At 39.5% G+C, this 27,187-nt stretch overlaps 1 protein-coding gene across 4 annotated transcripts; it reads left to right on the top strand.

Annotated features, from left to right (window-relative positions):
• Window positions 1-201: 201 nt before the first annotated feature.
• Window positions 202-26,939, top strand: SPICE1 (spindle and centriole associated protein 1). Of its 4 annotated transcripts, none has more exons than XM_021292645.2 (17): window positions 202-447; window positions 1,508-1,555; window positions 2,626-2,772; window positions 6,909-7,011; window positions 7,775-7,896; window positions 9,493-9,590; window positions 9,882-10,024; window positions 10,261-10,401; window positions 11,198-11,463; window positions 15,959-16,090; window positions 16,768-16,915; window positions 19,269-19,493; window positions 21,604-21,998; window positions 23,318-23,489; window positions 24,654-24,756; window positions 25,088-25,175; window positions 26,058-26,939. In XM_021292645.2, exons 1-17 carry the CDS (start codon window positions 217-219, stop codon window positions 26,109-26,111), a joined length of 2,616 nt encoding a protein of 871 aa, XP_021148320.2. In that variant the 5' UTR covers window positions 202-216; the 3' UTR covers window positions 26,112-26,939. The 4 variants fall into 4 exon arrangements, 3 of the variants coding, with proteins under 3 accessions (XP_021148320.2, XP_064933711.1, XP_013223743.2); XM_013368289.3 differs by lacking the exon at window positions 202-447 and adding an exon at window positions 640-846; XR_010475651.1 differs by lacking the exon at window positions 24,654-24,756.
• Window positions 26,940-27,187: the final 248 nt, after the last annotated feature.

Here is a 27,187-nt window from a genome sequence, read left to right as displayed (position 1 = left end):
ACATTCCTGTGCAACCTCATCTAGGTGTTCCTGCTCTGGCAGGGGGATTGGACTAGATGATCTTTCGAGGTTCCTTCCAACTCTGTGAAATTTGCAAGGCTTCTTGGGAGGGACATTGAGAGATGGCTTGGGAGGGTATTTGCAGTGAGGAGGGATATTAATGAAACAAGTGTGTGGAAAAATTAAGGTGAGAGGTGGAAGGCATTGAAGAGTGACATGGATAGGACCGGCTCATGTGGAGGACAGAAAGTCCCCTTTGCACACAGCTGTATCTGCCAAGGCACTGCCCTACTTCATGGGGCTGGGAGCTCTTCTGCACCCCTGAGGTGTCGCCCGCGGGCGGGCAGGGCCAGAAGCTGTTTCCTCACAGAAAACGCGAGAGGGAGCCGCAGGCAACGGCGACACCCACCCGCGTGTGAGGGGCCGGCGGCGGGAACACGGTGTGAGGTGCGAGTTAGCGAAGATGGAAGGGGAGGTAGGGGAGGTTGCGGAGGACGTTAACAGGGACGCCTTTTCAGGCGGGGGGAGCCAGGATTCTCCGCGGGGGCGGCGGTGGTTGGGGGTGCGCGGGGTGGACAGAGCCGTTGCCGCGCTCCTCCCCTTAGGGCGGGGAGAAAGAAGGAAAGAAAAAAAAAGAAAAAAAAAGGTGGGGGGGGAGGAACCAGCTCCGTCCCCATGGCAACGGCGGGCGGCGGTGTGCGCGGCCTGCTCGAACCTCTGCCGCGGCGCCCTTCCCGCCCTCTCCGCCCGGCGGGCCCGGCGATGTCGCTGCTGCGCGGAGCCCGGCCCCGCGGCACCGGCAGAAAAGGCCCCAGGAAGCCGTCGGCGGTGAAGCGGGACTGGGACGTAAGTGCTTCTCCCTCCCGGGTGCCGCGCTGGGCCCCGGGCCTGCTTCGGCCTCGGCGGCTCTTCCCGCTCCTCCTCAGGCTTGCGGGCGCCCAGGCGGGACCGGCGGTGGGGCTGCTCCGGCTGGGTGACACTGGGGCCTGTTACCAGCTGGGGAAGGGCCGGGAAGCCCCGTGCCCACGGACGTGCCGGCCGGCGGGAGCTTCGAGAGGTCACCGCTTTCTCTGTGGGGCTCACGTTTGGAGAGACCCCATTTGTGTGGGGATTTGTGTGAGGAGGAGGTGCTGTGTGGGGCAGTTGCGTGTGCATGATGCCTCTTGCTTCCTTGGTTAGGCCTCCCAGCTTTGTATCTAACCTTGCTTGAGGTTAGGTTAGATACCTATAGGTGTTAGATGTATATATAACCCTGCCTGAGGACGGGCCTCCCTGCTGGCAGCCCACGCTTTAGGCTGAAGAGCACTTACAGTCTTGATAAGGGTATTTTTGAGGATTGCCCAACTCGCTGAGGGTGGCATGCTTTACAATGCCATTAATAATGCATCATTGTATAATTGTATGCTAATTATGTTGTAGTTTAGAGGGTTTTTTAAATGAAACTTGAAAATAATCCAGTTCACCCTTTGTTCTGGCTTTTGACTTGTTCTCTGGTTCCTGTTTGCAGAGCACAGTCCATGATTTGACAGTCCACCGCGCAACTCCTGAGGATATTGTAAGTGTAATAGCAATCACTGTTCCTTCCCTATAGCAAGAAGGTTTAACTGTTTACCTGGCATAAGTGTTTACTGTACTTATGGGGCTATTTTCCGCCAGTGTTTATTTTCCATTTTTAAGCTTCTGAAAATATTGGCTGTTTAGTGTTAGCTCTTTGTTTATGATATCATGCATCTACAGCTCTACCAGTTGGTGTTTTTCAGTTTTCTGTTTCCATTGGGAAGCAGTAGCAATAGTTTTTATTTCAGTAAAGTGTATACTGTCATAAAAGCATAAAAACATAAATACATAAAAGCTCACTGGAGCAGCTGAAGTTAAGTCTCATCTCTGCTGGAAAGACTGAACGACTTGCTTTATTTTAGGATTTTTTCCAGTTCTGAAGGTACTTAATTTTCATTTAAACAATTTAACATCATTTCTTTATACTGAATGACCTGTTCATTACAAAATATGTGACTTCCATTTCACTTTCCTTGGTAGCACAGATTACCAGGATGAAATAGGCAACATGAACTGTTGTTGCTTATAAATTTTGACAGTTTCATCAAGACAGATGGGCACAGTAGCAGAAAGGGACTTGATTCTATAAGTGGTTGGCTTGATAAGTTTCCAGACACTTTAGCAAGCACCTCACATATTTTATTTCTATTTAAACTGAATGTATATACATTTCTTTGTTAGAAGAAGAGAGAAGATATCTCTGATGATTGTCCTCAACGTTAAATCAGGAAAATGCGTTATGTCTTTGTATGCATATAATAGGTGGTAGTGTTTGCTTTTTCCTCCTTTTACAGTTGAGAAAACTATTACTGAGTCAGTGGTGTAGGAGAGATGGAAACTATGAGACTTCCCCCATTCACCTTTTGAGCTACTTTAATTTGGCTGGTACTTATGCCATTTTGCAGTTCTGGATGTTTGTGAGGCTGTCATTTGTACTACTATGAAGTTAACATAAATAATATTCAGTGCATTAATGAAAAAATAAAGAAGAGCTTGTTAGTGTTACTCTGCAAATTTTGCTTTAGATTGTCCCCTGATTTTGAAATGGTTTCTTTCACATTTATGAAGCTGCGTCGCCATGAAATACACAAATCAAAAAACAAAGCACTGGCACATCTGGAACTGCAAGAGAAAGCACTGAAAAGAAATTGGAAGAAGCAAAACCAACTAGCTGCTGATTCAGTGGAGAAAAGGAAATTGAATCTGATGCGTGAGGTGAGAGCTAAATCTGCGCTTTCAGCCTGCTGCAGATGATTTGCAGCAGTAGTGGAAAACATCTTTTGCACATAGGTCAACATTTGCTCTTGTTGGACAATTTGGCTTTGTACACTGTCCTTCCTCTATATGCTGTGAGTGCAATGATTGAAATAGACTGTATAACATATTAACCAATCTATACAGTTGCACATTTCACCTTTGTTGCCTGGCTGTGCCTTCTGTAATTCTGCAGACCTCTTTGCATCTGAACAGGAACTGTTTGCAGAGTTAAACTGTGTGTTGTGAAAATAATGTGTATTTTTTGTGTTCTTATTGTTATCTTGCCTTTTCCCCCTCCTGCGTAATGTTTTTCTTTGATGGAAGTGTGAATATTTATCTTTCTGGAGGGACATCCTTATCTGCCATTGCTTATTTAAACAGAGAAAATGCAGAGTCATAGAGGCAGAAAGGATGAGGCAAGAAATTGGTAACTAAGAGCTTTTCTGGAAGGAAAATGGACACAACAAAGGTTGAGGGGCTATGGCTGCTAGCAGACAAGCTTATCATCTGGGAATTGAAGTGTTTGTTCTCTAGGCATTCAGAAGCACTCTGACTGAAAATATCAATATTGTTTAATTTGCTTTTGAATATTGAACTGTAGCAGCAAACCTAAGTTAACAGAGACAGTAGCTGTCACTGTCTGAAAAGGGATTTTGGTGGTAGACATCTTTTTGTTTCACATGGCAGGTGACTCCTTGCTTTGAAAACTAATCCCAAATCATAGCCGTGAGCTTTCAGGCCTCATCAGCACTTGGACAAACTGAGAATTGTTGGTAAAGAATGATGATGAACAATGTTCACCTTGCAGTTAAAATAAGCATGATTTAGTAGTCCTGTAAATGTGTAGTGGATTAACCATCACAGGCCTCTTCTCTTTTTTGTGTGTTGTAAATTTTCATAAGTCTTTTTCTGATCTCTGAGAACATTCAAGCATAGACAGAAATTAAAGTACTTAGAATTGAAGATCACGGTCTTGTTTCCTATTTGACACCTGTTTCTCTGCAGTCACAGTAGAATTTTTGTGTTAATGGTATTGTGCTCTTAAAGAAGTTTTTTCACCCTGGCTTTCCCGAAACAGAGTCTCAGGCATGAATTCCAAAAATTCCACTAAGTAATTTTTTTAAAGGTACAGTGGTAGAGAGCAGCTTGAGCTGGGTGCCTCCAGAGGGACCCTGGACAAAGAAATCCCTGGGCAATTCTACCTTTACAATCTGAGTTCCCCACCTCTCATGCACCCATTTGGGCCAATTGTAATATTAAGTTTGGAGTCTCACTGTTCTTCTTTAGGTCCCTTTATTTTTGTCAGGCATACTGTTTCTTGTCCCTGCGGGTGGTTGGTTGTCTCTCATTGACCAGACTGGATGTCAGTCTAGGTGCTGGCCTGTCTGTTCTCCTTCTCAGCTGCTATTTGCACCTGCCCCTGAAAAGCTGAAAGCAGCAACAGCCAAAAACATCAGTAAGTTCTCACTGTTTCTCATCTCTAGACATGCTGTTCCTTTGTTTATCTCTAGGGATGCAGCTTCTGCTGACAATTGTAGCTCCTTGTGGCTTGAACTGACTCTGAGGGCCCTTCTTTGCTTAACTAGGTAAAAAGATCAACATGTCTAGCTGAAAGTTCAGAGTTTGCAGCCTAAGTCTGCAGCAAATTTAGTTACTTACGCTAAGTGAGTTATGCTAAGCGAGTTCTATATGAGCAGTATACCAACTTGCACAGTAATCCCACTCTATCGTGCTTATGCAAGCCTCTCGATTGTGCCTGCACAATAATTGAATAAGATCAGGTCTGGACATAGGCTAAGACAGTCTGTATTTCCTAACAGGCTCTGTTATCGTAGTATCTTTTTTTCTTCTTTGCTGCTGTGAGAGTGTAGCTTCCTAAGACCCTTGAATCCTACTCAACTGCAGAATACTCAGGAACAAAAGCTAGGAAGATGCTGCCTCCAGTGTGTTTCTTCTTGTAGTTGTAGGTTGAAAAAAAAGAGAGCAAAAGTTGTAAAATGGATAAGCAAACATTTAATCTTTTGGGGATTGGTTTGCCTAAAAATCTGAATGAAAAAATTATATGTGTTCATCTCTGTAACTGTGGATTGAGAATGTGCAGGTACCACACTGATTGGTCCTATAACAACTTATTTTTAAAGTAATGCTAATGTGTTGCACTGAAGGGTAGGTGGTGAGTGGGTTATCATAGTGGGGAGGTTTTAGTATTAGTCTGTTTAATTATCTGTAGTATCAATCTGAAACAGGAGGGAAGATTAATTTTAATAATCCATAGGTGATACTAAACTGGAATGAGGTACAGCAATCAGTGAATTTGTTGAGGGCATGTAAGTGGGCCGAGAGTGGTTAGAAGCTGATAGCACTTTGTTTTCTGCTGATTACAAGCAAATGCGAGCTAATCTACTTGGTGAGCAATGCTCTAAAAATGTTTGTAACATGTTCAGCAGGAGGGTGAATCTTAGGAAGCTGCTAATACTGGAAGAGATCTAGTAGGGAGGATAAAAACAAATTAATCAGAATAATTTTTGTCTGATTAAACATATCACTTCAGTTTTAATTGTGTTAGGGAAAGGAATCGTGTTTTGGGACAGGTAAACTTTTTTTTTCTTTCCCTTCTGCAGATCTGGCATGATTTTGTTTAAAAACCTGCATTGTTTTGACATCAGATGGCTAAATGGAAAGACTAGATTTTGTTAATATCAAGTGTGAAAACTGAATAGTGATTTGGAAAAGCAGATGTGTGAGATGAAAGATGAATATTCACTGATTTGCTGAATTGGTTAAGAGAAAACGCATAATATAATGCAGTGTAATTCAGGCTCAAAAGACTAGAAAGACATGGAAACTAGGTATATGGGGAAACTTTTTGGTATAACAAAGGACAGTAAAATAGGGGACGTGGGGAAACAGGTGAAATGCCACTGTGTAGAATTTTCAGTGAACCTGAATATAAACCAGCAAACTTTTCAATGAACACTGAAATAAACACTATGGAGATAACAGCATATAGTGCTCTGAAACTGCTGGAGACCAACCACTCTTATGATTCCTGGGGGAGCAAAATTGTTCAAATTTTGAGTAGGAGGGCAAACACAAGTCTGTCTTTTCTGTGGGATCTTCTAAAGTACTTGCGGTGCTTCTGGCTAAATTTGATTAACCATGGAGGTCAATTACTTATCTGGTCTCCTCTCAGGTGTTTAACTACCTTCCTCCCAGATTGTGGGATATAATTTTACTAGTTTGCCATTTCCAGCTTTGTGAATGGAGCCACAAGTCAGAGAGGAGTTTTGAGATACATTCTGCCCATGGAGCCACGTCCCCAGTCAGCTCCGTTCAGCTCACCGTAGCTGAAAGCCTCTTGCTTTGCACCCCATGACCTCTCTCCTTAGGAGGCAGCTGTCGTGGTGCCAGGGATGGACTTCAAATACTGGGGGAGAAAGACCTTGGATACAGGAGCTGTGCCTTGTGAGAAATGTGTGGAGATTCCTTCTGATGCCAGATGTAGTCAGCTGTGTTTATATCTGTTGAAACTTTTATGACAGTTTGTGGCTTAATTTTTATGTAGGATTTTCAATAGTCAAGCTGAATGAAACAAGTCTGCCTGAATTGGTTTGGATCTAATCAAGTAGTGCAGTTTTTGAGTGTCTGTCAGATATAGGTAAGTGTTCTTTGACTCAACAACATTGAGATCAAATTATTTGAGGATGCATACTGTATTTTTTTTTTAATTGCCAGATATATGTCTTCATTTTGATGAGTGTATCGTAAACACCCAGCTTCTTGTTTGTGTCCAGCCGGAAGAAGGAGAAGTGAGTGAGAGGATTGACTCTAAAAAGAAAGAGTCAGTGCTGATGAGGGCTCTAGTAGTAATAACTGTTTAATTTTTCAGAAAAACAAGGTGAATTCTAATCACTCAGAATGAAGTATGGTTTTCTGATCTATCTTAATTAGGATCTAATTGCACAGTACCAACTTTGCAAACATTGTCTTGTTGGCTGTTCTCTTGCTAACTGTTTTGAAGAACAAAACCAAAAAAACAAAGGAAAAATTGGTCTGCTCAGTATGAAATATTTCCTTATACGCTATACTTTCAGATTCTGTCTGATCAATACCATTTGCAAGATGTATTGGAACAATCTGATCAGGTTATGGCTGTGGCAAGAAATTTGTTTGGGAATGCTCCTCGCACACGAACAGGTAGACCATCTCGTTTATATGTGCTAGTACATTTCAGATAATCTTCTTGCTTTTCTTAGTCTCACTTTGCAAAGTACTCTTTTCAACTGTTTTAATCTCATTGTCTAATATAGTACAATTGACCCTGTTCATGTTGGATGAAACACAAATGAGGATAACACCTCCCATGGCAGGGGAGTATGAGTCTTGGCCAGTTTTTCCCCTGTATCAGTACATTTTGGAATTTTGTATCTCTTACTGTGAGACATCTGACACCATTTCCACAACCAAGCTACTGACCTATACAGAGCACCAGTTGGAGTCATTTCAGAGGTTTTGATTCTCATTGCTACAAGGGTTGACTGCTTGCTCTTCGATATTGTTGAAAATTTATTAGCAATTCATAAACAAGGTGTCTTCTGTTCTTATCCTGATTTGTGGATCCTTACGCTGCTGGAGGGCAGAACTGGCTGTCTGCATGTGAAATCTTAAGCTTAGGTTCTTTTCTCTGTAAGCTGCTGTTCTGTTTTGTATATAATGACTGTTTCATCCTACATGCTGCTTCTGCACAAGTGTATTCACACAGGTGAGAAGGACAAAAGCCTGATACATGGCTGAATGTATTGCGGTAACTATGATTGGCCTTCGGCAGTTGTTTAAAGCGCTGTTCGTTCCTGTGAACCTTTTTGTGCAAAGTACAAGGACTTGATTTTTGGTACAAAGTTCTCGCAACATACTACAGACTGAGTCATCTGTTCTTCCATGTTTTGTCCAATTCCTCTAGGTTTCCCTAATGTAACAGTGGCTCCTAACTGTGACCCAGAATCCTCTCAAGGACCCATTGTACAAAAATGTGATCATCCCAATCAGCTTTCAATCCTTAGTGACACTGTAATGGATTCCCAGGTAGTCTATGTTCTGTTCCGTGCATGTCCTGTGGCTTTTTTGTTTGCACAAAGTAAGATTATTCAAAGGTAGAGTTTCCAAGCAGACAAACCTGTCTTTTGTGTTTTATATACCATGTTGATAACCTCCATTTAACACCATTTTCTATGTATGTTAGTTTGTTCTGTGAGACTCTGGGAATCATTATTATTTTTTGTTTGTTTGTTTCTTAACATTGGAATATGAAAAACAAACATGTCTCATAGATGGTCTCATATTACCATGCTCTCCCTTTTAAATTCTGGAATTATCAGCAAGAGCGCAAAGTAATTACAGACAAAGAAAACAACTCTTGTGTTACTTAACTAATTGCTACATATCAAAATATGCCTCTGATTTTCTAATTTTGTCTGCATACATGGGGACATAGCCAGTTGGGCTCCAATTTATTTCTATAACACACGTGTAAATTTACCCCAGTTAACTCCACGGCCTTGATTAGTCGTACAAATTTAACTTTTAGTACTTCACATTCTTTTAAAATTATTTAGAATTGTTTAAAAAGTTTAAAAATAATTTACACTTGTTCAAAATTTCATTTAGATTTGCTTTGTGTTCTGTTTTCTTTTTATAACATGAGTTGTACCAGGAATGCTCACTTTGATTTGAGAACAGGCAATATGATACTCCCAGAAATCAGATCACTGATGAAGAACAGGAGGGCTGTGGGTGTGAAAGTAGTGGTGTCATATTCTCATGGTTCTCTAATTCTGTTTCCTACTGTCTTGCACAAATATCTGCAGTTTGAGTTGTAGTATTGCTCTTGTATTTTAATGTGGTATTTGTTTTTTGGGTTTTTTTAATGTGAAGAGTTAACTCTAATGTCTTTATAAGCTGTATCACTGGATGCATGCTGCAGGATAGGCTTACATTTTTAAAAAACACGTGTACTGATAGTTGTGTGCTGAGCTTTTGTGAGATTTTATTTTCCTCATGTACCTATGAAAAATCATAGTTAAAAGCTATCTGGTGAAGCCTACCCAGAAGCACATAAACCTGAGGAGCCCTAATTTCAATTTTTTTTTGCTTAAGTTTTGCTATGAATCTGGTACATAGGACTGTATTTTGTTCTGGTTGCATTTTACACACAGAATAGAGTATAGCAGATCTCATTACAACGTTGTTTAGGTTGTGATGTCAAATGGCTGAAATGTTAGAAATGCTATTATTATGTGGCTTTTTCAATTTTTCTGCCTGCTATATCTTTGTTTTGTTAGAGTCTTTAAAGCTTTTTTATCCTATAGCACGTGTGGTCTTTCTTACATAATATAAATGATCCACATGAAATATTGGATATTGAATTAATCACTATCCGTGTTATTTTCAGAGACAATTGCCAGTGTTAGTGTTTCTTAGGCGCTAAAACTGTTCCCACAGGGGGTTGTGTTTCCTTTCTTTCTTTTGTATTTTTTTAAAATTTTGTTTTGGAAGTAGAGACTGAAACAAATATTTTGGATTTTTTTTCTTGAAAAAATTTCAGAAAATTGATCTCCATTCTAAAGATAAATCGAAAGTGCTCTGAAGACCCTTTTGTTTTCTTTAATGTCTCCTAAAAAGGCTCTTAATGAAGTAGAAGAGGAAGCATTATCAATGTATCAATCAGAAGATGGACACCATGACTCTCTGCATTTCAAATCCAGCATAAATTCTGATAGGTCAGTACAAATATATCCATTCAGATTTCCACCTTCTTAATACTGGAAATAGAGTTAAAGGGTGTTGCAAGAGTGCAGTTAAGTTACCTTTTCTGTTCTCCCACTCCTTTTCTCACCTCAGAACTCTAGGGAAAAGCCTTGTTGTAACGCTTAGATCGCAACTGAATGCAAGCGGGGAACTCACCTGAGCAGTTATAGATATTTTGACATGCTCTTCCTAGACTGTACAGTTGATTTAGAATCATGCTATTATCCTATTACAATTCACTGTTATGCTTGTTTTGAATGTAGGCTACTTCGATTATTGAGAGAAGAAAATTCCTTGGTGAATTCCCAGTTGTGGGCTGAAAAGGATATGAGAAAAACTACTTTATCACAAGAATCAAATGTGCCTTTGACTCCAACAACTGTTTCTCCATCATTGGATCGTTCAGGTTGGACTTGCCAAATCACAGCCTTTCGAGGGTTGTTAGGCCATTCACAGGGTCCTGTCTGGAATTCCTGTTCTGGGTGGGGGTGAGAGACAGAGATGCGCTAATTTGGCTCAGATAAATTTCCAGACTAAAAAGCCAGCTCTTCTAATGGAATCACTTTATAACATATTACTATTAAGAACATAACTGAAATATTTCATGTGTTTATTTTGCATTTTGTTTTGTGTTTAAATCAGCCCTCAATGCTACCAATGTAGTCAAGAGAATCCATTCAAGACTTCAGAATGAAGATGAAGGAGAGACTATAGACTCCGCTTACACTGTGAGACAAGTGCTGAACCCAAACTCAAGGAAACAAAAGCATATCGCAGCAAAAAGTTCAGTACTTTTGAATACAACATATCTCCCTTTGATCAAGGTCCTTAATATTGTGAGAAAAGGCAGGTTGAAAGGGATCTTTGGAAGTCATCACAGGGCTAACTCCAAAGTTTGATTAGGGGAGGCCTTGTCCAGCCAAGTTTTGAGCATCTCTAAGGATGGACATTCCATAGCCCCTTGTGTGGTATATTCCCCTATATTCTGTATGTTCCTTGGCAAAGTTCGTAAGAATCTGGGAACCATAAATGTGTCCATTTGATGCTGCCTGTTACCTTGCTAGCCATGGAGTTCTCTCCTGTGCAGGGCTTTTCTATTTCTGATATACCTTTCTATTCTATGCTGTACAGACTCATGAGGTGTTCTGGTCCCCATATTCTACACGCATTTGTATGTGGGAACTGACATTAGATACAAAATCTAATGTGAAATGATTGTTGTAAAAGAGTTGCTCACTAAATATGAGACCTGAAAGAAACGGATATTTTTCATGGACTGTTCACTGGCAAACCATTTCCATGCTTTTAACTGAGAAATAGGAAAACATAAACAGGTATCTAAGATAAAAGCACCAAGCAATCATACTTGAAAGGCAGTAAAATGGTGGCAGAAAATGTGGGTTTTGATGGTCTGAAAATAACTGGAAAGTCTGGGGCTATTCTTTGATGGTCCATTTTAGCTTAGGGCAAGAGAGGGCCTCTCCTTTGATTTACTTCAATAAACAACATAATTTAACTGGTATTGCAAAGCTTTCTATACAAGATGAAATTCCAATGACTTTTTTTTCACCCCTCTCAGTGAAAAGAAAACAAGCTGCAGAGAACTCTGCAAGACAGAGGAGAGTTGATTCTCCAGCTAATTCAATTGCCATTGATCTTCGAAGCAGCAACATATCCAGCCTAGATGTTCTCAACCACATGATACATGAAGTGGAGCATGAATTGGAGGAATACGAGCGATGTACAGGCCGTGAGGTTCAAAAAACTGAGAGAAGTGAAGGCCTCAGCGGGTTTACCGTGTCACTGGTGAATGCTCTCTGTCGATTGATGCGCTATCTCAAAGAGGTGAGAAGACTTTGAATTGCTTCTTTAGAGTGAGAGAAAAAGGCTATAAAGTTACTTTACAAATGTGAACATTGGTCTTTCCTGGCTCCCAATCAGTTTACTTTGAAGTCTGATTATCATTCTTTATTATTTGGATTTTATGTAATTAAGAGTTAAAGCTGTTAGTTTGCTAGAAATGGGTATCGTTAATGAAAAGGGAAGAGCTGACTGCAATGAATGTCTTTCAGTGGCTATTAGTAGAAAATAGCAATTGAAATTTCTAATTTATTATTTAAATATGTTTGGAGTTGTAGCAGGATATTAATTACAGCCTGGTTTACAAATTCATTTTCTACCTTTGCCTTCTAAAGGCGATGCTATTGTTACTAGAGCAGTGGACCCAAATCCCCAGTTTTCTTTGGGGCATTCCTTAGCTTTCTTTTCCTATCCATAGCAGCAACTTCAATTTCAACTTCAGCAAGAATGACCTGAAGTGCTCATTATTGCAGTGCACAGCTGCAGATCAGTGGAATTCCATAAACAAGACAGCCTGTATAACTTTTTTTTAAAAAAAAAAAAAAGGAAAAAAGTGTGGTTTATAATCTCTAGTCCAGAGCTACTCAAGATGCAGTAGATGTGGCTCACAGTTTCATTGGGCCTGTGTGAAATTTTGAAGCAGATTATGACAGTTTCTGTACTCTTAATAGATATAGCAGAGTGTGTTATCTAAATCCCTATGCTCCGTTTCATAGCAAAGGCAACAGAAACCTAATGGATGTGGCACTGTTCTATTTTGGTTCCTTTTCAGAGTATATAATGAACAAGGAGGAAAAAAACAACTTATTTTAAAATTTGGGGGGTTTTGTCTGGTTATATTATTAATAGAATCATTTAGGTTGGAAAAGACCGTCAGAATCATCGAGTGCAACCATAACCTAACCCTAGCACTAAACCATGACCCTAAGAACTTTGTCTAAATGCCTTTTAAACACCTTCAGGGATGGTGACTTCACCACTTCCCTGGGCAGCCTGTTCCAATGCCTGACTACCCTTTTTGTGAAGAGGTTTTTCCTAATATCCAATCTAAACCTCCCCTGGCTCAACTTGAGGCCATTTCCTCTCGTCCTATCAGTTGCTACTTGGGAGAAGAGACCAACACCCTCCATGCTACAACTTCCTTTCAGGTAGTTGTAGACAGCGATAAGGTCTCCCCTGAGCCTCCTCCAGGCTAAACAGCCCCAGTTCCCTCAGCTGCTCCTCATCAGACTTGTGCTCCAGACCCCTCACCAGCTTCGTCGCCCTCCTCTGAACTCTCTCCAGCACCTCAACGTTCTTCTTATGATGAGGGGCCCAAAACTGAACACAGGATTCAAGGTGCAGCCTCATTCCTAATATTAGCCTATAATTAATCTATATGGAAAAATTTAGTTTAAGACCCGTCTCAGAAACAGATGGTCAATAATCAATTCAAGAGTGAAAAGCCATGAGCATCAGAAGATGGACTTTGGCTGAGAAGATTTTATGTTTTAAAAGAAGTTAAGAATGCACGTTCTCTATTAAAGTTGTAATACCAAAGCAGGGTATTAAATTTGGTTCTTTTACAGTTGCAGGGAAGAATCTTCTGGACTTCCAATAGAATATTTTCCATTTATTGGCAAAACATCAATTTAATAACATCAATTTAACGTTGCAAATATAATCACGATTATAGCCCTATTTAGATTGTCTTTAATATATGTTCCACAGAAATGAGTTATTCTTTACCTTCAGGCTTCCTCTGAAACCCCTCCAGGTTTTCATTGTCAATTGTTTTTTTTTTTTTTTCTTTCTTAATTTCTGCTTTATGAATGTAACATTCATTGTATCTTAAGAGCTTTTGTTCTGTTCAGACTGGAGGCCAAGGAGTCTGAGTGTTTAAGGAGACTACTTATTTTGAAAGATGCATGCTAACTTATTTGTATTCCAAATTTTTACTGAGCACCTCTATGATGTTGTTTTTACTTTAATAGATGTATTATCATTCCTTTCTTCCAGGAGCTGATTGTTGCTTGCAGAATTGTTTGCAACTTTTTTAGATGTACTATCTAAATTCACCAGTAGAAATATGCAGAAGTTGCTCAAGATACAAAGTGTGGTTATGCATATTCAGGGTTGCTTGAGATAGACATCGTGCATCCCTACCGCTCAGTGACTTTTCTGCTTTAATTACAATTAGGACTTCAGAATTTGCTGTGAAGAATCACAGTTGGTCTGAGTATTTCCTAAAAGCTGGTCCCTCTGATGGTAGGAAAAAAGCAAGTGCTCGTGTGGACCATCTGTCTTGCCTTGCCAGGAGAGTTACCAAAGTTCCAATGCCTGAATTATAGCTGGCAATGTATTTCAAGAAAGTGACTTTGCAGCAGATATTTTAAAAGGCTCTGATTTCAGGTAAACCACCAGTCTTTAAGAGGTTTTGAAGCCTCTAGAAAGATTTCCTTCCTCTTCTGGGGAGAAAAAAAATATTTTCCAGCTTTGCTGCAGAAAAGCTGAACGCAGAAGAATTACAGTAAAGGATGTTGCTTAATTTATTCTCAAAATTATGTATAAAAAGTAGGAAGAGAAACTTGAATCTTTTATGAAAGTTGTATCAATAAGCGATTAAAAGATCCACTCCTACAAGAAGAAGCTGATGAATGTAGGAGAGGCTAGAGAGAAGGGAAAAAAGAAACGTCGGAAATGTTTGCCAAGCTATATAAAATTTTTAAAGAGAAGTGGATGAACCTGACTTGATTCCTAAATTAATTTTCAATGCCATCTACCAAATGTTAGAATGTTTTTTCCCCCATTCTGCTATTTCTTGCCAAACTCACAGGGCAAAACGTTAGGGTATATGCCCACTACATTAATCTGTGGTGCAACATTCTGTCTCTGCTTCTGTGTGTTCTGATGCAGTGTTAAAATAAAGCTTACATGATTGGAACTGCAGCTGGCAATGGGCTGGAATGATGATACTTCTTTCAGGGTATACCAGACCCAAATCCTACCTGATAGTAGGAATGAATGTATGTAGATATTAATCCTGACACTCTCCCCATGCATAAATGTAAGACACATATCAGCTTTAAAGCTTTTCTTCCAAGACTAGGTTAGTGCAACATAGGATTGGTAGATTCAATAGCTTCTCCAGAGCATTGGGTCCATCCTGCAGCATCAGTGGGCTTCGTGCTTGGCAGTGCTTGGTTAACGGTTGTACTTCATGATCTTGAAGCTCTTTACCACCTAAACAATTCTATGAGTGCTACTAGGGTTAAAGTTCTTATTTTGTGCTGTCTTTGGTTTCTAAAAAGCTAAGACTGCGTACATTTTTTCCATTTTCTGTGCCAGCCTGCTTCACTTCGATCAATACAGAAAAGCTGTTCTCTCTAGGCAGAAGAGAACCAGAAAATGGATGCCTTGTCTTGGTGCTGAGAGGAGGTGTATCTGCCTTTGTGTCTAGTGACAGTATCTGGTTCATTCTCAAAATTATTTATTCATACACTTTATGTGACTGCAGAGCTGTTGTGTCTTAACACTTCTTCCTTGGTGGTTTTTCACTTCTGGTCCCAATACAAATAGAAAATAATGTTATGGGCAGATCCTGCTCTAATTTTGACTGTGCAGCAGAAAAGAGTACCCCAATTGCTTTTCAGGCTTTCTTGTGTTTTGGAGATGGGATTTAGTTCTCTTGTTCAGGGGTTCCTTTGAATAAATGCAGTCAACCTTCTGGAGAAGAGCTTAATCTTCTAATTCTGATGTATTTATGTGACTTTGTAGCTTCTACTCTTTTAGCTACAGTAGTCCAAAAAGTGACAATTGTGTGTTCCATATACTCATTAGAGGTGGAACCAACTCTTGTGTCTTGTACAGGAAGCCTGGCTACTGCAGTGGTCTAACTTAAAATAATAGATTGATTACAGCTTTTGAGGGCAAGAGGATCTTTACAGTAAGATCTTTTGCCTCATGCTCAAGTAGATCACTTCACAAATAAACCTTTTTGTCTTTAAAAAATAATATAAATGAAACCCTCTAGAACGTTTTGTCTCTCTGAGGGAAAACATTAGAAAGCAACTACTTTCTACTTTATTTAGCCAAATTTGTCTTCATTAATGAATTAAGAAAACTAAAGAATAGGCACAAGTAGCACAAGATAATGGCAAGCATCAGCACACCTGGAGTTATTTGATTACTGCGTGGGGATTCAGTGTCTTACAAAATGCTATCTGTGCATAGAGACAATGCTTGTAGTTACAGCCTGTAAAAGTTGTAAAGGCGGAAGAACAAGGATGTTCCTACAGTGTCTGGAGTAACAAAGAAGGAACAGTAATCTCCCTGACAGTTCTCAAACCCTGAAAATTGGATTTTATTGTGAAAGTAATGGAGTCAGTTTAGCAAAAAGGGGAAGAGCTGTTGCAGTGTGATGTGATACGGACCTGTTCCTGTTTCCAAATATGAATCTGTGTTGCTTATAGTAGTTTTTTAACTTTTTACCCCTCTTTAGAGTGAAATGCAGCTGCGTGAGAAAGAGCTGATGAGACAGCAGCATGAGCAGATGTTGAATGAACATAGAGAACTGATTGATGCTCTGACTGCAGAAATACTTCTAGTGAGGGAAGAAAACACTATTATACAGGTACTGAGCCCCCATCTGCCTCAAGACGACAAAGAATACTGAGTTGTGCAGCAAATGTGTGCTGAGGTGCATTGTCATGTGTTCAGGAGATTTTAACAATGATCAGAAAGAAAATTATAAAATTGAATGAGGAGTCTGAGAATGATAATAGCAGGTATGGCAGGAGGAGAGGAGGAATGTTTGGAAAGTCAACGTTTTATCTTCCTGTATGATATTTAACTTTAAAGCCTAAGGGAAATGCTGGTTCCATTAAACTGAGCTTTGCTTTATCAATCTAAAGGTTTAAGTATCTGCCTCCATGCTTCTATGCTGTTAACACTACTGGAGCAACACAGTAGACTAGATAAAATACTACATTTTTATTTTTTTCAGGTTGCAGTGGAGGTAGATTTGTTCAATGGTTACAATTGGGAATGAAGCGATAAAGCTGTGTCAGAGAGGAAGTAGGGTGATAAGTTAGGAAAAAGGAAAAATGGATTTATTTGAGGCAGGAGAGAAAAAAAATGAGAAACAAGGAGGCACAAGTATTTAATACTTCATTGGAATCTCAACAAATCGATGCAGTGGTATTAAGAGACCAAATTCCTCTCAGAGCTGCCTTTGGTATATAATGTAAATCCTGTTGCTGGAATGCAGATTTGTGTGTCTTTATCTTTTGTTTTCCCTTCATCCTTTAGAAGAAGCTTCAGGAATACAGGATGGTAACAGATGAACAGCTGATCTCTCTCACACAAGCATTTAAAGGCCTCCCTTTGGCTGAACCCAGAAGAGATCGAAGTCTAAACCATTTTGGAATTGCAGGCAAAGGTCCAGTGAACAGCCAAGGTGTGTGCGTGCATGTGTAAAGGATGAAATGGGAGTTGTGGCTAGTTTATCCCTGTAGTGGAAAATTCAGTATTTAATAGATGCCTACTTGAATAAATACTTCATGTGTGAGCATGAATCTCACTTCTGGAAATTCAGATGCCATGAGTTCTGCTGTGAGCACAAGCAATTTGCTACAGAATATTTTTAAACAATATTATAGGTTGTATTCCTTCCTCACTGGCATCCTTCTGTCTGGATCAGGACTTCAAGATTAACCATTTAGCCAAGTCCTGGGCTTGAGCTTTAAGTGATACATAATCTGTTATCAAATAAACTAAGAAAACCTCCAAACAAACAAACAAAATCCCCAAACAAACAAAGAAAACCAAACCAAAACACAAACAAAAAGAGGGGAGTAGTAGCCTTCAGCCATTAAGATGGTTTACAAAGTCAGAATTATTCTGAGGATCCTCAAAGAAAACCCAAACCCAACTGAATCAGGATCCCAGCTTTCTGTTGCTGAAGCAGCCTGACAGTACGAGACTGGTTCTTCCATAAGACACTGGAGGTCGCTGCTGATCAGAAACAGCAGCTGCTGAGGCACCTTAACTAGCCAGGCAAAAGTCTGTTTCTTGATATTTGTGACTTTATATCAGAGTTAAATGACCAGTTGAGTGACATATAAAATAGACGCAGGCTATGCTAAGCCAGTAGTATTGATGGCCAAACTAAACAAACATGTTTCACTGTATAATTTTACATTCTTTTGCTGTGGAGTTTTCTCCCAACTGTTTTCCCCGATTGATTGCTTAAATGCATCATTTTTACTCTCAAGGTCAGTAACTCCTTGTGAATCCCAAGAATCCTTGGAGCTTTTGTATTCCTTAGTTAATATTGGGTTTATGGACATTTTCGTGGTCAAAAACCTTATTTCTGTCTGTTTCTTTGGGGTTCTCAGGAATAAGCCACATACCAGATTGTGCTTTTTTTTTGTGATTTACCCAGGCTTTGTAAAGCAAATAAAAGATCCTACCCCAAAATATAAAACCCAGTTGGAAAAGCACCCCTCAAAAACAAACAAGCAAAAAACCCTACCTTCCTATACAACAATTCTGCAAGACTAGAATTTGCAAATATTTTTTTTCTTGGTATCTCTTCTCGAGAAAAGGCACCTTCCTGAGAGGAAAGCTTCCTAAAGTTACAAAAATATTTCTTCCTCCTTCAGAAGGAGATCTGTTCTACCCTTAAGGCATCTGATTGGATGTGAAACATTTGCAAGTTTTAGCACAGAAACCATGTGTAAGTTAACATAGGACTTCTCTGGAGAGACAGGAGTGGCTGAGAGAACATTGGGGGCCATATCCCAGTGACAAATAGCATGTGAGGAAGATGTTTGGAAATGCAGCTCTGTGCAGTGAAAGAGGGCAGGAGGATATTTCTTATTTCTTGCAATGGTCATTGAATAGTGGCTGGCAGGTTTTAAGTTCAGTCAGTTGTGTGAACCACAAGCAGTATCTTACACGAACAGCCTCTTCTAGCTCTTTGCCTTTGATGGGTGCTTTTTTTCTCTTGCATTTTGGGATCAGGTATGTTCTGCTTAATTTTCCACTAACTTCTCTTTTGGGAACAAACGTCCTGAACAAAACTGTGAAGAGAGAATTCAAAGATAGCACTGATAGAGCAATGGATGGAAGCACATCAAAATTATTGTGGTCTCACAGCCAGCCACAACTTTGATTGAATGCTATTCATTTTGTGCCTCCCTGGTATGTTCAAAAGAGATGGCAATATAGACACAAGCTAGTTGTGGTTAAATACAGAAGAATAATTGTGGTGATTATTTTTTACTGAAGAGATCCCTGATTTGAATTAAATCATAAAAAGATCATCAGAGAGCTCAAAAAAAAGCTTTGAATTCTTTTACACTCCACCATTGTTGCCATCAAATTTATAATATAGCTTCATTATGACAAGTATGTAGGCTTGCTTTTCTCAAGAGAATATTACAAAATGCAGCTCATAAAAATACCCATCTGTAAGTCTTGTGCATGGGCTACAAACAGTTCTCTTGCTAGTATCCTGAAATTGTGAGGCTATGTATAAGAGCTCTTCTTGATCTTAGGGCCAGTAAAAAATTGTGTTATGTTCCAGTGAAAGAGCTCTGTACCTGAGGATCAGAAGGAAGTTAGCCGTGTGTGTGAAACATACTCTAGTCTGTCTTTTTAGATACCCAAACATAAGAGTTGTTATTGAGAATTTTCCCTATTGTACTAAAAACTATTTTTTTCTGGTTTTGTGTTTTTTTTTTTTTTTTGTTTGTTTGTTTGTTGTTTTTTTTTTTTTTAATTCTCTGTCTGCTTTGTCTCTTTAGGAAAACCTGATTTGAGCTATTTTGAGCCTAGGGCTGATACAGGCAACAGGGAAAGTATGCTGAAATTCCCACAGGAAGAACTTCCTTTGAAGTTTCTCCAGAGGTCAGGTGCTTCAGGTGATGTGGGAGCTGGTAGAAGCTTGCCGTCTCACATCTTCCAGCCAGCTGTGCTGTTGTCACCCCCCCGGCAGAAGAGCAGCCAGGAGTTGTCTCCCCTCCAGAATGGTGAGATCTCTCTGGCTGTAGTAGAGAGAGCCTGTGTAGTGTGTTACTATTTCAATCTCTTGCTACCTTTAGAAATGCATTGTATATGGAAAATGTTTAATCTGTATGCTTAGATGCACTGGCCCTTTCACTGGAATATCCTACTTCTGCACCCAGTTATGCACTTCTTTCTTTCTATGCTTATTGCTAGATTTTCTATTTCCTGCAGTTCTGCATCTACTGTCTGCAGTCCTGTCAGTGGCAATCCAGACTGGCGTTTTTATTTTGTATTGGTTTTGATTGTCACTTCTATACAATCTGCCATAGCTCTTTGTCTGCGACATACAGCACATCATCTCAGATTTCCATTTGCTGGTGGTGTAATCCAGCTTCCATCACCTTTAACGGTGGCACCACTAAAGACTGGAGATGCAATGCCTCTGCAGCCCATGCTGCAGACAAACCGGGATGTCTGTAGGCTGCATACTCTTACTTTGAGACAATCTTCCCAGCAGAGCTTTTTCTAAAAGCTTTGGGAATAGGTTTCCATTGGATTTCATTTAATACACAGGAAGTGGGCTGAGGAAGTTTTAGGTGAAATTATGTGGTGCTGGGCAACTGGATTAATATTAAACTTCGTGAGTTCTTGCAGCAGAGTCTTGCATAGCATGATTTTGATCATAACTTATCACTTGTGTCAGTATCTGTAGGCTTCAGAATTTTTATAGGTCAGTAGCTCAGTTCTGGTTGTTGGGAGGAAGAAGGTTCATCAGGGTGATTAAGGATGATATTTCTCATTTAAATTTAATGAAGGGACCATGCTTTGTGACTCTCAAAATTGGCTGTTTCCTCCTGCAAATGTCATTGCAACCACATGCATCTTACTGAATTGCTAGGCCCCTGTAAACCTCTGTTGTTGAGAGGTGGATAATTATATCTATGGCTGGCTTGCTGGTTGTTAACAGGAAGCAGGGCACAGTAGTGGGCGTTTGTGCCTTCCCTCCTCTTTTTTTTTTAACCCCCTTTCAGCAGCATTTCTTTTTAAGTCTTTTCCAAGTCAGAAAGTTAACCCAAAAGTCCTTTCAATTTAAAGAGCTGGCGGTACAATTGAAAGTTTATATCTAGTTCAAGCTTTTGGTGGTCACCTGTGCTGCAAGGAGGCACATATGAATCAGGGGAAGTGAACTAAAGGCAGCTTTCTCCAAAGAATATCATCTGGCTTCAGTCCCATTGAGAACTGTCAGATGTTGTCTGTCACTTGAAACAAGAATATAAAACCGTATTTCTAGGCTTCACTATAGTTGTGTGAGAAATGCATTTTTACTCTTGTAAGACTGGTAAGGATGCTAAATGGCTCAACAAGTGTTAAAATTCTTGAATGTTTCTTTATGAAAAAGTATTCATAAAACAGATCTATGTGTAAATTTTTAAACGTCATGCTCTGCTCAAGATGCAAAAGCTAAAGCTTGGGAAGGAATGGGCTATTTGGTATATAAAATATGGAAAATCTGGTTTTGGTCAGAAAGTCTGACTTGGGCTTAACATGTAGCAGCTGACAGTGTTGCAACATATTTGGTCATGTGTCTGTGGTGTATTATTGGCTTGCTAATGGGGACCGTAAAAATACCTGACTACGCTTGTTGGCCCGAGAACTTCCCCCTTCTTAGGGGCTAAATAAATTGTTACTTTATTATTATGCCAAAAGTCCCGTATTATTTTGTTTTATTATTCTAAAAGTTTTGTAACCAACTCAATATAAATATCAGAACTAAACCACAAAGTTGATTAGGTAAGGTAACTGGATTGTGGAGAATGGAGGACTAAGTAGTGTTTGATCTATCAGCTAAGATATTCAAACCAATTTATCTTCTGCTCTCTGACTTCTCTCTCAATCCCTAATTAAGTCATGTAAATGTAAAACTATTTGCAATAGGAAATATTAAACTTCGTGAGTTCTTGCAGCAGAGTCTTGCATAGCATGATTTTGATCATAACTTATCACCATTCAGGCTAGATATTAAAATCCAAGTTCCTGCTTGATAATTACCAGCCTGATACAATAAAGTCACTGTTAATTTCCTCGATGAGGATCACGTCTCTTTTCTTACCATTCTTTATTTCTTGGTTGTAGTGTGTACAGCCATTTCTCAGCCTCCCGAAAACACCAAAAGCGAACCATGCAAGGAAAAGAGCTCACCTTCCTCCCTGAGAATGCAGAGCACAACTGAGGAAAACTGCCTTACCTTTCAAAGGCAAGCAATTCCTCCTGCAGACAAAGACTTGGAGAGTTCCCATGAGAAAATCAGTCTGCCCTGCCCAGGTGACACTAGAAAAAACAGCACAGCTGAAGAGTTATTTCAAAACAGTGATCTGCTGAGACAGATAGCTGAGCTCACACGGCAGAACTCTCTAATTAAAGCTCAGCTGAGCAGATTCATAGGCTTCTCAGAAGACACAAATGATTGCCTACGCCAGCCAGACCCAATGCAAAATGCAAATCCTAGTCCAGACTCTTCACAACAACAGGTGAGAATTTAACAGAAAAGGAAGACTGGGTTCCTCCTTCTGCTGCTTTCCTATAGCTTACTGATGCTTTAAGGCTGTGTCTGTTGTTTTAAGGCTGCCTGTTTTAAGGAAAAGAGTAGAAAACCGAATACTCTTTTCATTCATTTGCTCGGAGACTTTGATTTTTACCATTGCCTAAGGAGCTCAACAGTAGTTTCTCATATTGGGCCCATGTTGTATATGAGTGCTGAAAAGCCACAGGTGTGCAGCACACTTGTAAGTTTAGGATAAGATTATGCTGAAAAAAAAGGAGGTGTGATTGCAACATGATCCAGCATATCTGTTGTAGACTGAGTAATATAAGCAGTGAAATTGTTGCACCAACCCACAGGTTCTTGTCAGGCTTGTAAAAGATGCATTTAAATCCATGCCATACATCTTTTCTGCTAGTGGGACCCAAAAGCCCATGAGATTAAAAGTGGTGCAAGTACATCTGTGGCAAATACTTGATTATAGGGTATGTACAAGTTGGAACTGTCTTGTCTGTCCTGCTGTGTGGCGAAAATCCCATAATCTTTGGGAAAGACAGAATTTGAGTGCTTCAGTTCTCATAGAAAACCTTTAATCTGCAACTAAGCGTCCCAATGAGTGGAGTTAGCATCACAGAAATGCCTAACCCCTGTCATCGCTACTGTCTTTTTTTTCCGTCACAGTGGCTGAATTACTGTTCAATTAAGGATCCTAAAGATTTTAAATTTCCTCATGTAAGTGTAGGCTGAGAGTGTTGTTGCTTTCCATGTTGTATTATATTGTGTAATGTTTAGCCATTTAGTTGTACAAGATGATGCAAACTTTTTAAAGTGGTGTTTTTGTGGAAGCAATTACTAGAGGGTGAGAGGAATGGGTCAAAGTGAATGAAAACCTGGTTTTAAGATGAGTTCCAGGATACTTTTGCTAGACATCTGCTTTTACTTCCCCACACCATCTTGAATATGTCTCTGTGATTAAATATTTTCTGAATTATGGCCAATTACTGGATGGTTGAGGGTTTTTTTTTCTTTTTTTTTTTTTTTTTTTTTTTAATAATACAGACAATAGCTTTATTTTCCTATTTGTAGGAAGACCAATTTAAAATATTGTTGTGTTTAGTCAATTAGGACCTAGACACAGGACAGGGAAAGGGACAAAATAAGATTTTTCACAGGAGGTGCTATATAATGATGTTTACTTTCAGTTTGAAAATTAAATGCGTAGAAGCACTTGAAATATATTGCATGCTCTCCTTGAAAGTGCAAATTGTAAGTTTTTAATTTGAAGTAATTTTCCAATTGTCCAAGTAGACTCATCTCCTGGTATCAAAGAGCTTGGAGGAAAGAATAGCAGAGCTGAATCGTCAGAGTACAGAGGCACGTGATAAACTGTTGCAGCTCATAGACCAGCAGAAATTAGCTGCTGCTGATAAGGTCCCTCCAACGGTAACTCCTGTTCTGCCCCCATCCCTAAACTGCACTGGTGAGTATCCAGCTTCAGGAGGAAAAAATAACCCAACAACTAGTAAGACAATGTTTTTCCCCTTTTGCGAATTCTCTGTCCTTACCTGATTGGATCAACAGTTGTGGTCAGCAGTACACTTGCTGTTAATGGCCATGTGGTACAAACACTCTTTACTTCAGAGAGCTAAAAATACATCAGCTAAACTTCTCCTAAAGTTAGTTTCTTAGAAATTGGTCTGCTGCAAATATAATGCTTCATGGTAAATCTGTACTTTGCTATGTCCTTGCCTGCTGAACAGTTCCGCTACATAGTCACTGGTGGGCATAATTAGGCTTTTTAATCAGTCCTCTCTGCTGGAGGGTCTTTTAGAAAAAGACTTTCCATCAGGCTTGTAAAAATCATGGCAGAATTGTTAGCCAGTTTTCAACCACACTTTAGTTTTTGGTCTTTTGGGTACTCTTTCCATCAGGCTACCTTGCTGACCTACTGCTAGTACTAGTGTGTCCTTGAGTTTCCAGTCATCTGAAGAGATAAATGAGTGAAGAGAATATTCTTGCTGATTCAAGATCCATAGATTAGCTGCCATGTGTACCTATAAACAAAAATACTTCCCAGCAGATGAGGGCTGCTTTCCTTTTTCACTGAGTCATTGTAATTACAGGCAGGACTGTGTGTGAGCACGTATACATGCTGTGTCTAGGACATCCACCATTTCCCCTTTCCTAAACCACAGAGAATGTATAAGGGGAAGGATTTAAGGCGGAGAGGAAGGAGGAAGAGGAGAGACTATGTGTGCACATGCACACAGGTGCATATGAAGTTACTCATGTAGTGGGATCATAACATTTTTAACACTTCTATGGCTGTTGTAACATAAATTCATCACAAAAAGTAAAATCTTAAAGGAACAAAGTAGAGAAATCAGAAGTCTCAAAGCCTCTGAGTGCCAAAAACCAGAAGGTTTATCCATTAAAGAATCATTCTATGTATATGCATGTTGTCCATAGTTGCTCTGTCTGCTTGTGATATCTGTCATTTTCAGAGAGTGGGTATGGGGTTGATGTTAGCCTGATGTTTTATGTCTGATTTGTATAGTCTGTGCAACTGTGAACAGTTATGTCTTGCCCTTCAAAAATAGGGAAATGAAATGCATGCTTTGCAATGCTATTATTTATTGCCTAGAAAATGCAAGGCGGAAAATTGAAGTGTCTATTCCTGTGGCAGTTGCTATGGATAGCACCAAAGAAGATAGTGTTTCCCCTGCCAGTATGACCAATATAAGAAGGTAAAATTAACCCTGTACTATTTCATTTTTGTAGTGTCTTGATGGCCCATGCAGCAGAAATTGAAAACAATGGAAAAATTGCTGTGTTTTTCTTTGGCTTCACAGACTTCCCCTGACTTTATCACACAGTTCTGTGGAAAGGGATGAAGATCCAATAGTTTTTTTCACAACTTCCTTTGTTTGTATTTAAAATGACTGCAATATGACATAACACAGATGACATACGTGTGTTGAAGACGATTGATGAGGGGTCCTAACTCAAGATCTGAGACATAATTTTAGTAGTCACTTCCATTTTTTGCCTTTTCAATCTCATTTTGAATGTCTGCAGGTCTGTAGGAGACTCTAGCAAACCTTGTTCACCTGTAAGTGCTACATCAGGAAGTGTGAAATCAAATCCTGTCAGCCAAAGGCCAAAGGTAAGACTGAAAAATCTTCATCCAGAAAGCTTGAGTGCTGCGTCATGTAAGCAAAAAGCAAGATGGATATGGAAAGTTAGGGAGCTTAGTCATACCTTGACTCTACTGAGGCTAATAGTAATCGATTCATGGCTGCCTGGATTCTGAACAATTGGTAAGGGGAAGCCTGAGCAGTAGTGACATTAGTTGTTTGCTGCCACAGAGCTGTTGTATTTACAAGTGAATAATACTGTAAATACATTTTCTGCTGTGGCATCTTCATGTATTAAAACCATGAATCTCTGGTAGTCTTTCACTGGTGACTGCAGAGAATTTCAGGTAATCATTATGATGTACAGGTAGAACCACATACGAGAAGCAAGCGAGCTCTTACCTAGCTGTAGCACGGGTCAGTTGCTGAAGGATAAATAAATCCAAACACAAAGGAAAATCACCAGTCTGGATTTCAGATTCCTGATGTGCAGAGAAGAATAGACTACAGTGATATGCTTTCACAGGGAACTCCAGACAGTAGTACAGTCTCGTAAATGAGTCATAGATCTGTTTGTATGCTTAAAAGCAACCATGAGGAGATATTAATACTGTCTTCCCTGAAGTCCAAAGTAACCTAAACTATTGACTGATAAAAAGAAACCAAGTTAGGGTCCAAGTCTCTCTGTCCTGACAGTGAAGTAGACATCTCCAGAGGGGAAATTCTAAATACTTAAGGTAGGTGTGGCTTAAGTTAGTTGACTAAAGTAGGTAGTATGACTCCCTCCATCATGCATGTGGCAGATGTACCAGTGAATGATACATAGCAGTCCTACACAAGCCAGCACTAACTAGCACGTCTGTGGCAAAACTTAAGGTTGTATGAATTTCAACTGGTTTCTTCTTTTGCAGGTGGAAAAGCAAAAAGAAGAAGGCTGGTTTGCATTGTCAATGCACATTATGTAAAGGAAGATGCACTCAAGTCCTATATTTTTACATTTTTTTTAATGAACCACAATTAACAGTAGTCCCCCTCTCCAGATGTACAGTTTGACTCTGAAGTGCTTTCATGTCAGTGCCATTGGTATAAAAAGGTCCATATGCTTATTCTATTTGACCCATACAGAGCACTATAGAAAGTCCTGGGAATGAGTTTCTGAACTGGACATGCTGCTGTGACACTACTCCCTTTTCACTGAATAAACCTTTCCCAAAATTGTAAGCCAAGGCTACTGTAGCAGTACAAATGAGAATCTGATATTGGTGTTAGATACGCTCAAGGCAGGAGGTTTTAGAAACTGTGTGTGAAACTTTCTAGAGCATGTATTCCCATAAGATATGGGAATGAAAAAATCAAGAAAAACTGAGATGAGGGCATGTGCCTGTGTTCAAAAGCTACCTGAAGATTAGGAAACCAGTCTGTTCCTGCTGGATAAGAATTTGTGTCAGAAATAATTTGTCCTGCAGTTTACAGTTGCTCCCCAAGGTTGTGTTTTCTCTGCAATTAAAATGCCAGGGATTGCATCTGGAGTTGAGGATTGCTTTTTTAAAAATTCATTTTTTTATAGTAAATATAAAGTTACTATTTGAAGCTGAAATCAGAATCTTTATTTACTATGTACCAAAGTATATTCTTTTATGCAATAGAAAACTGATATAGGCACAGTTGTATTAAGCTGTTTTGTGTGTGTATAATACTGTAGTGACAATGTTTTTTATATTGTTTTTATTTAACTTTTAAAATTACCCATCATTTTATTATTAACAACAATAAAATCTGTGACTGTCAGGAAATTATTATATATCTGTTACTTACATTGTAGTAAACCTGGGCAAAAACCTTTATAATGGAGATTTAAAAAATTTTTTAAAAATCTGCAAGTCTGGGGAAGAAAAATGTCTGTGAATCTCAAAACCAAATTTTGAGTAAAATTGTTGTATTGTTTTTCTTTTTTTTTTTTAACTGTTAATGCCCCACCCCATCAGTCTCTTTAGGGGCAAATTTAAAAGGGACCAACCCATATCCTTTCAATCACTTCAGT

This window comes from Columba livia, chromosome 1 (genome assembly GCF_036013475.1).
Source record: "Columba livia isolate bColLiv1 breed racing homer chromosome 1, bColLiv1.pat.W.v2, whole genome shotgun sequence".
Lineage (NCBI taxonomy): Eukaryota > Metazoa > Chordata > Aves > Columbiformes > Columbidae > Columba > Columba livia.
The sequence above is the reverse complement of the archived record's forward strand: the minus strand, read 5'-3'. Positions and strand labels throughout refer to the sequence as shown.

Bases quoted from the DNA above. Each gene is read 5' to 3' on its own strand.
- SPICE1 (XM_021292645.2), top strand. From the start codon at position 217: ATGGATAGGACCGGCTCATGTGGAGGACAGAAAGTCCCCTTTGCACAC. The intron at 10,025-10,260 runs GTTGGACTTGCC...TGTTTAAATCAG, and splicing joins TCCATCATTGGATCGTTCAG to CCCTCAATGCTACCAATGTA. The intron at 21,999-23,317 runs GTGAGAATTTAA...TTGTCCAAGTAG, and splicing joins CAGACTCTTCACAACAACAG to ACTCATCTCCTGGTATCAAA.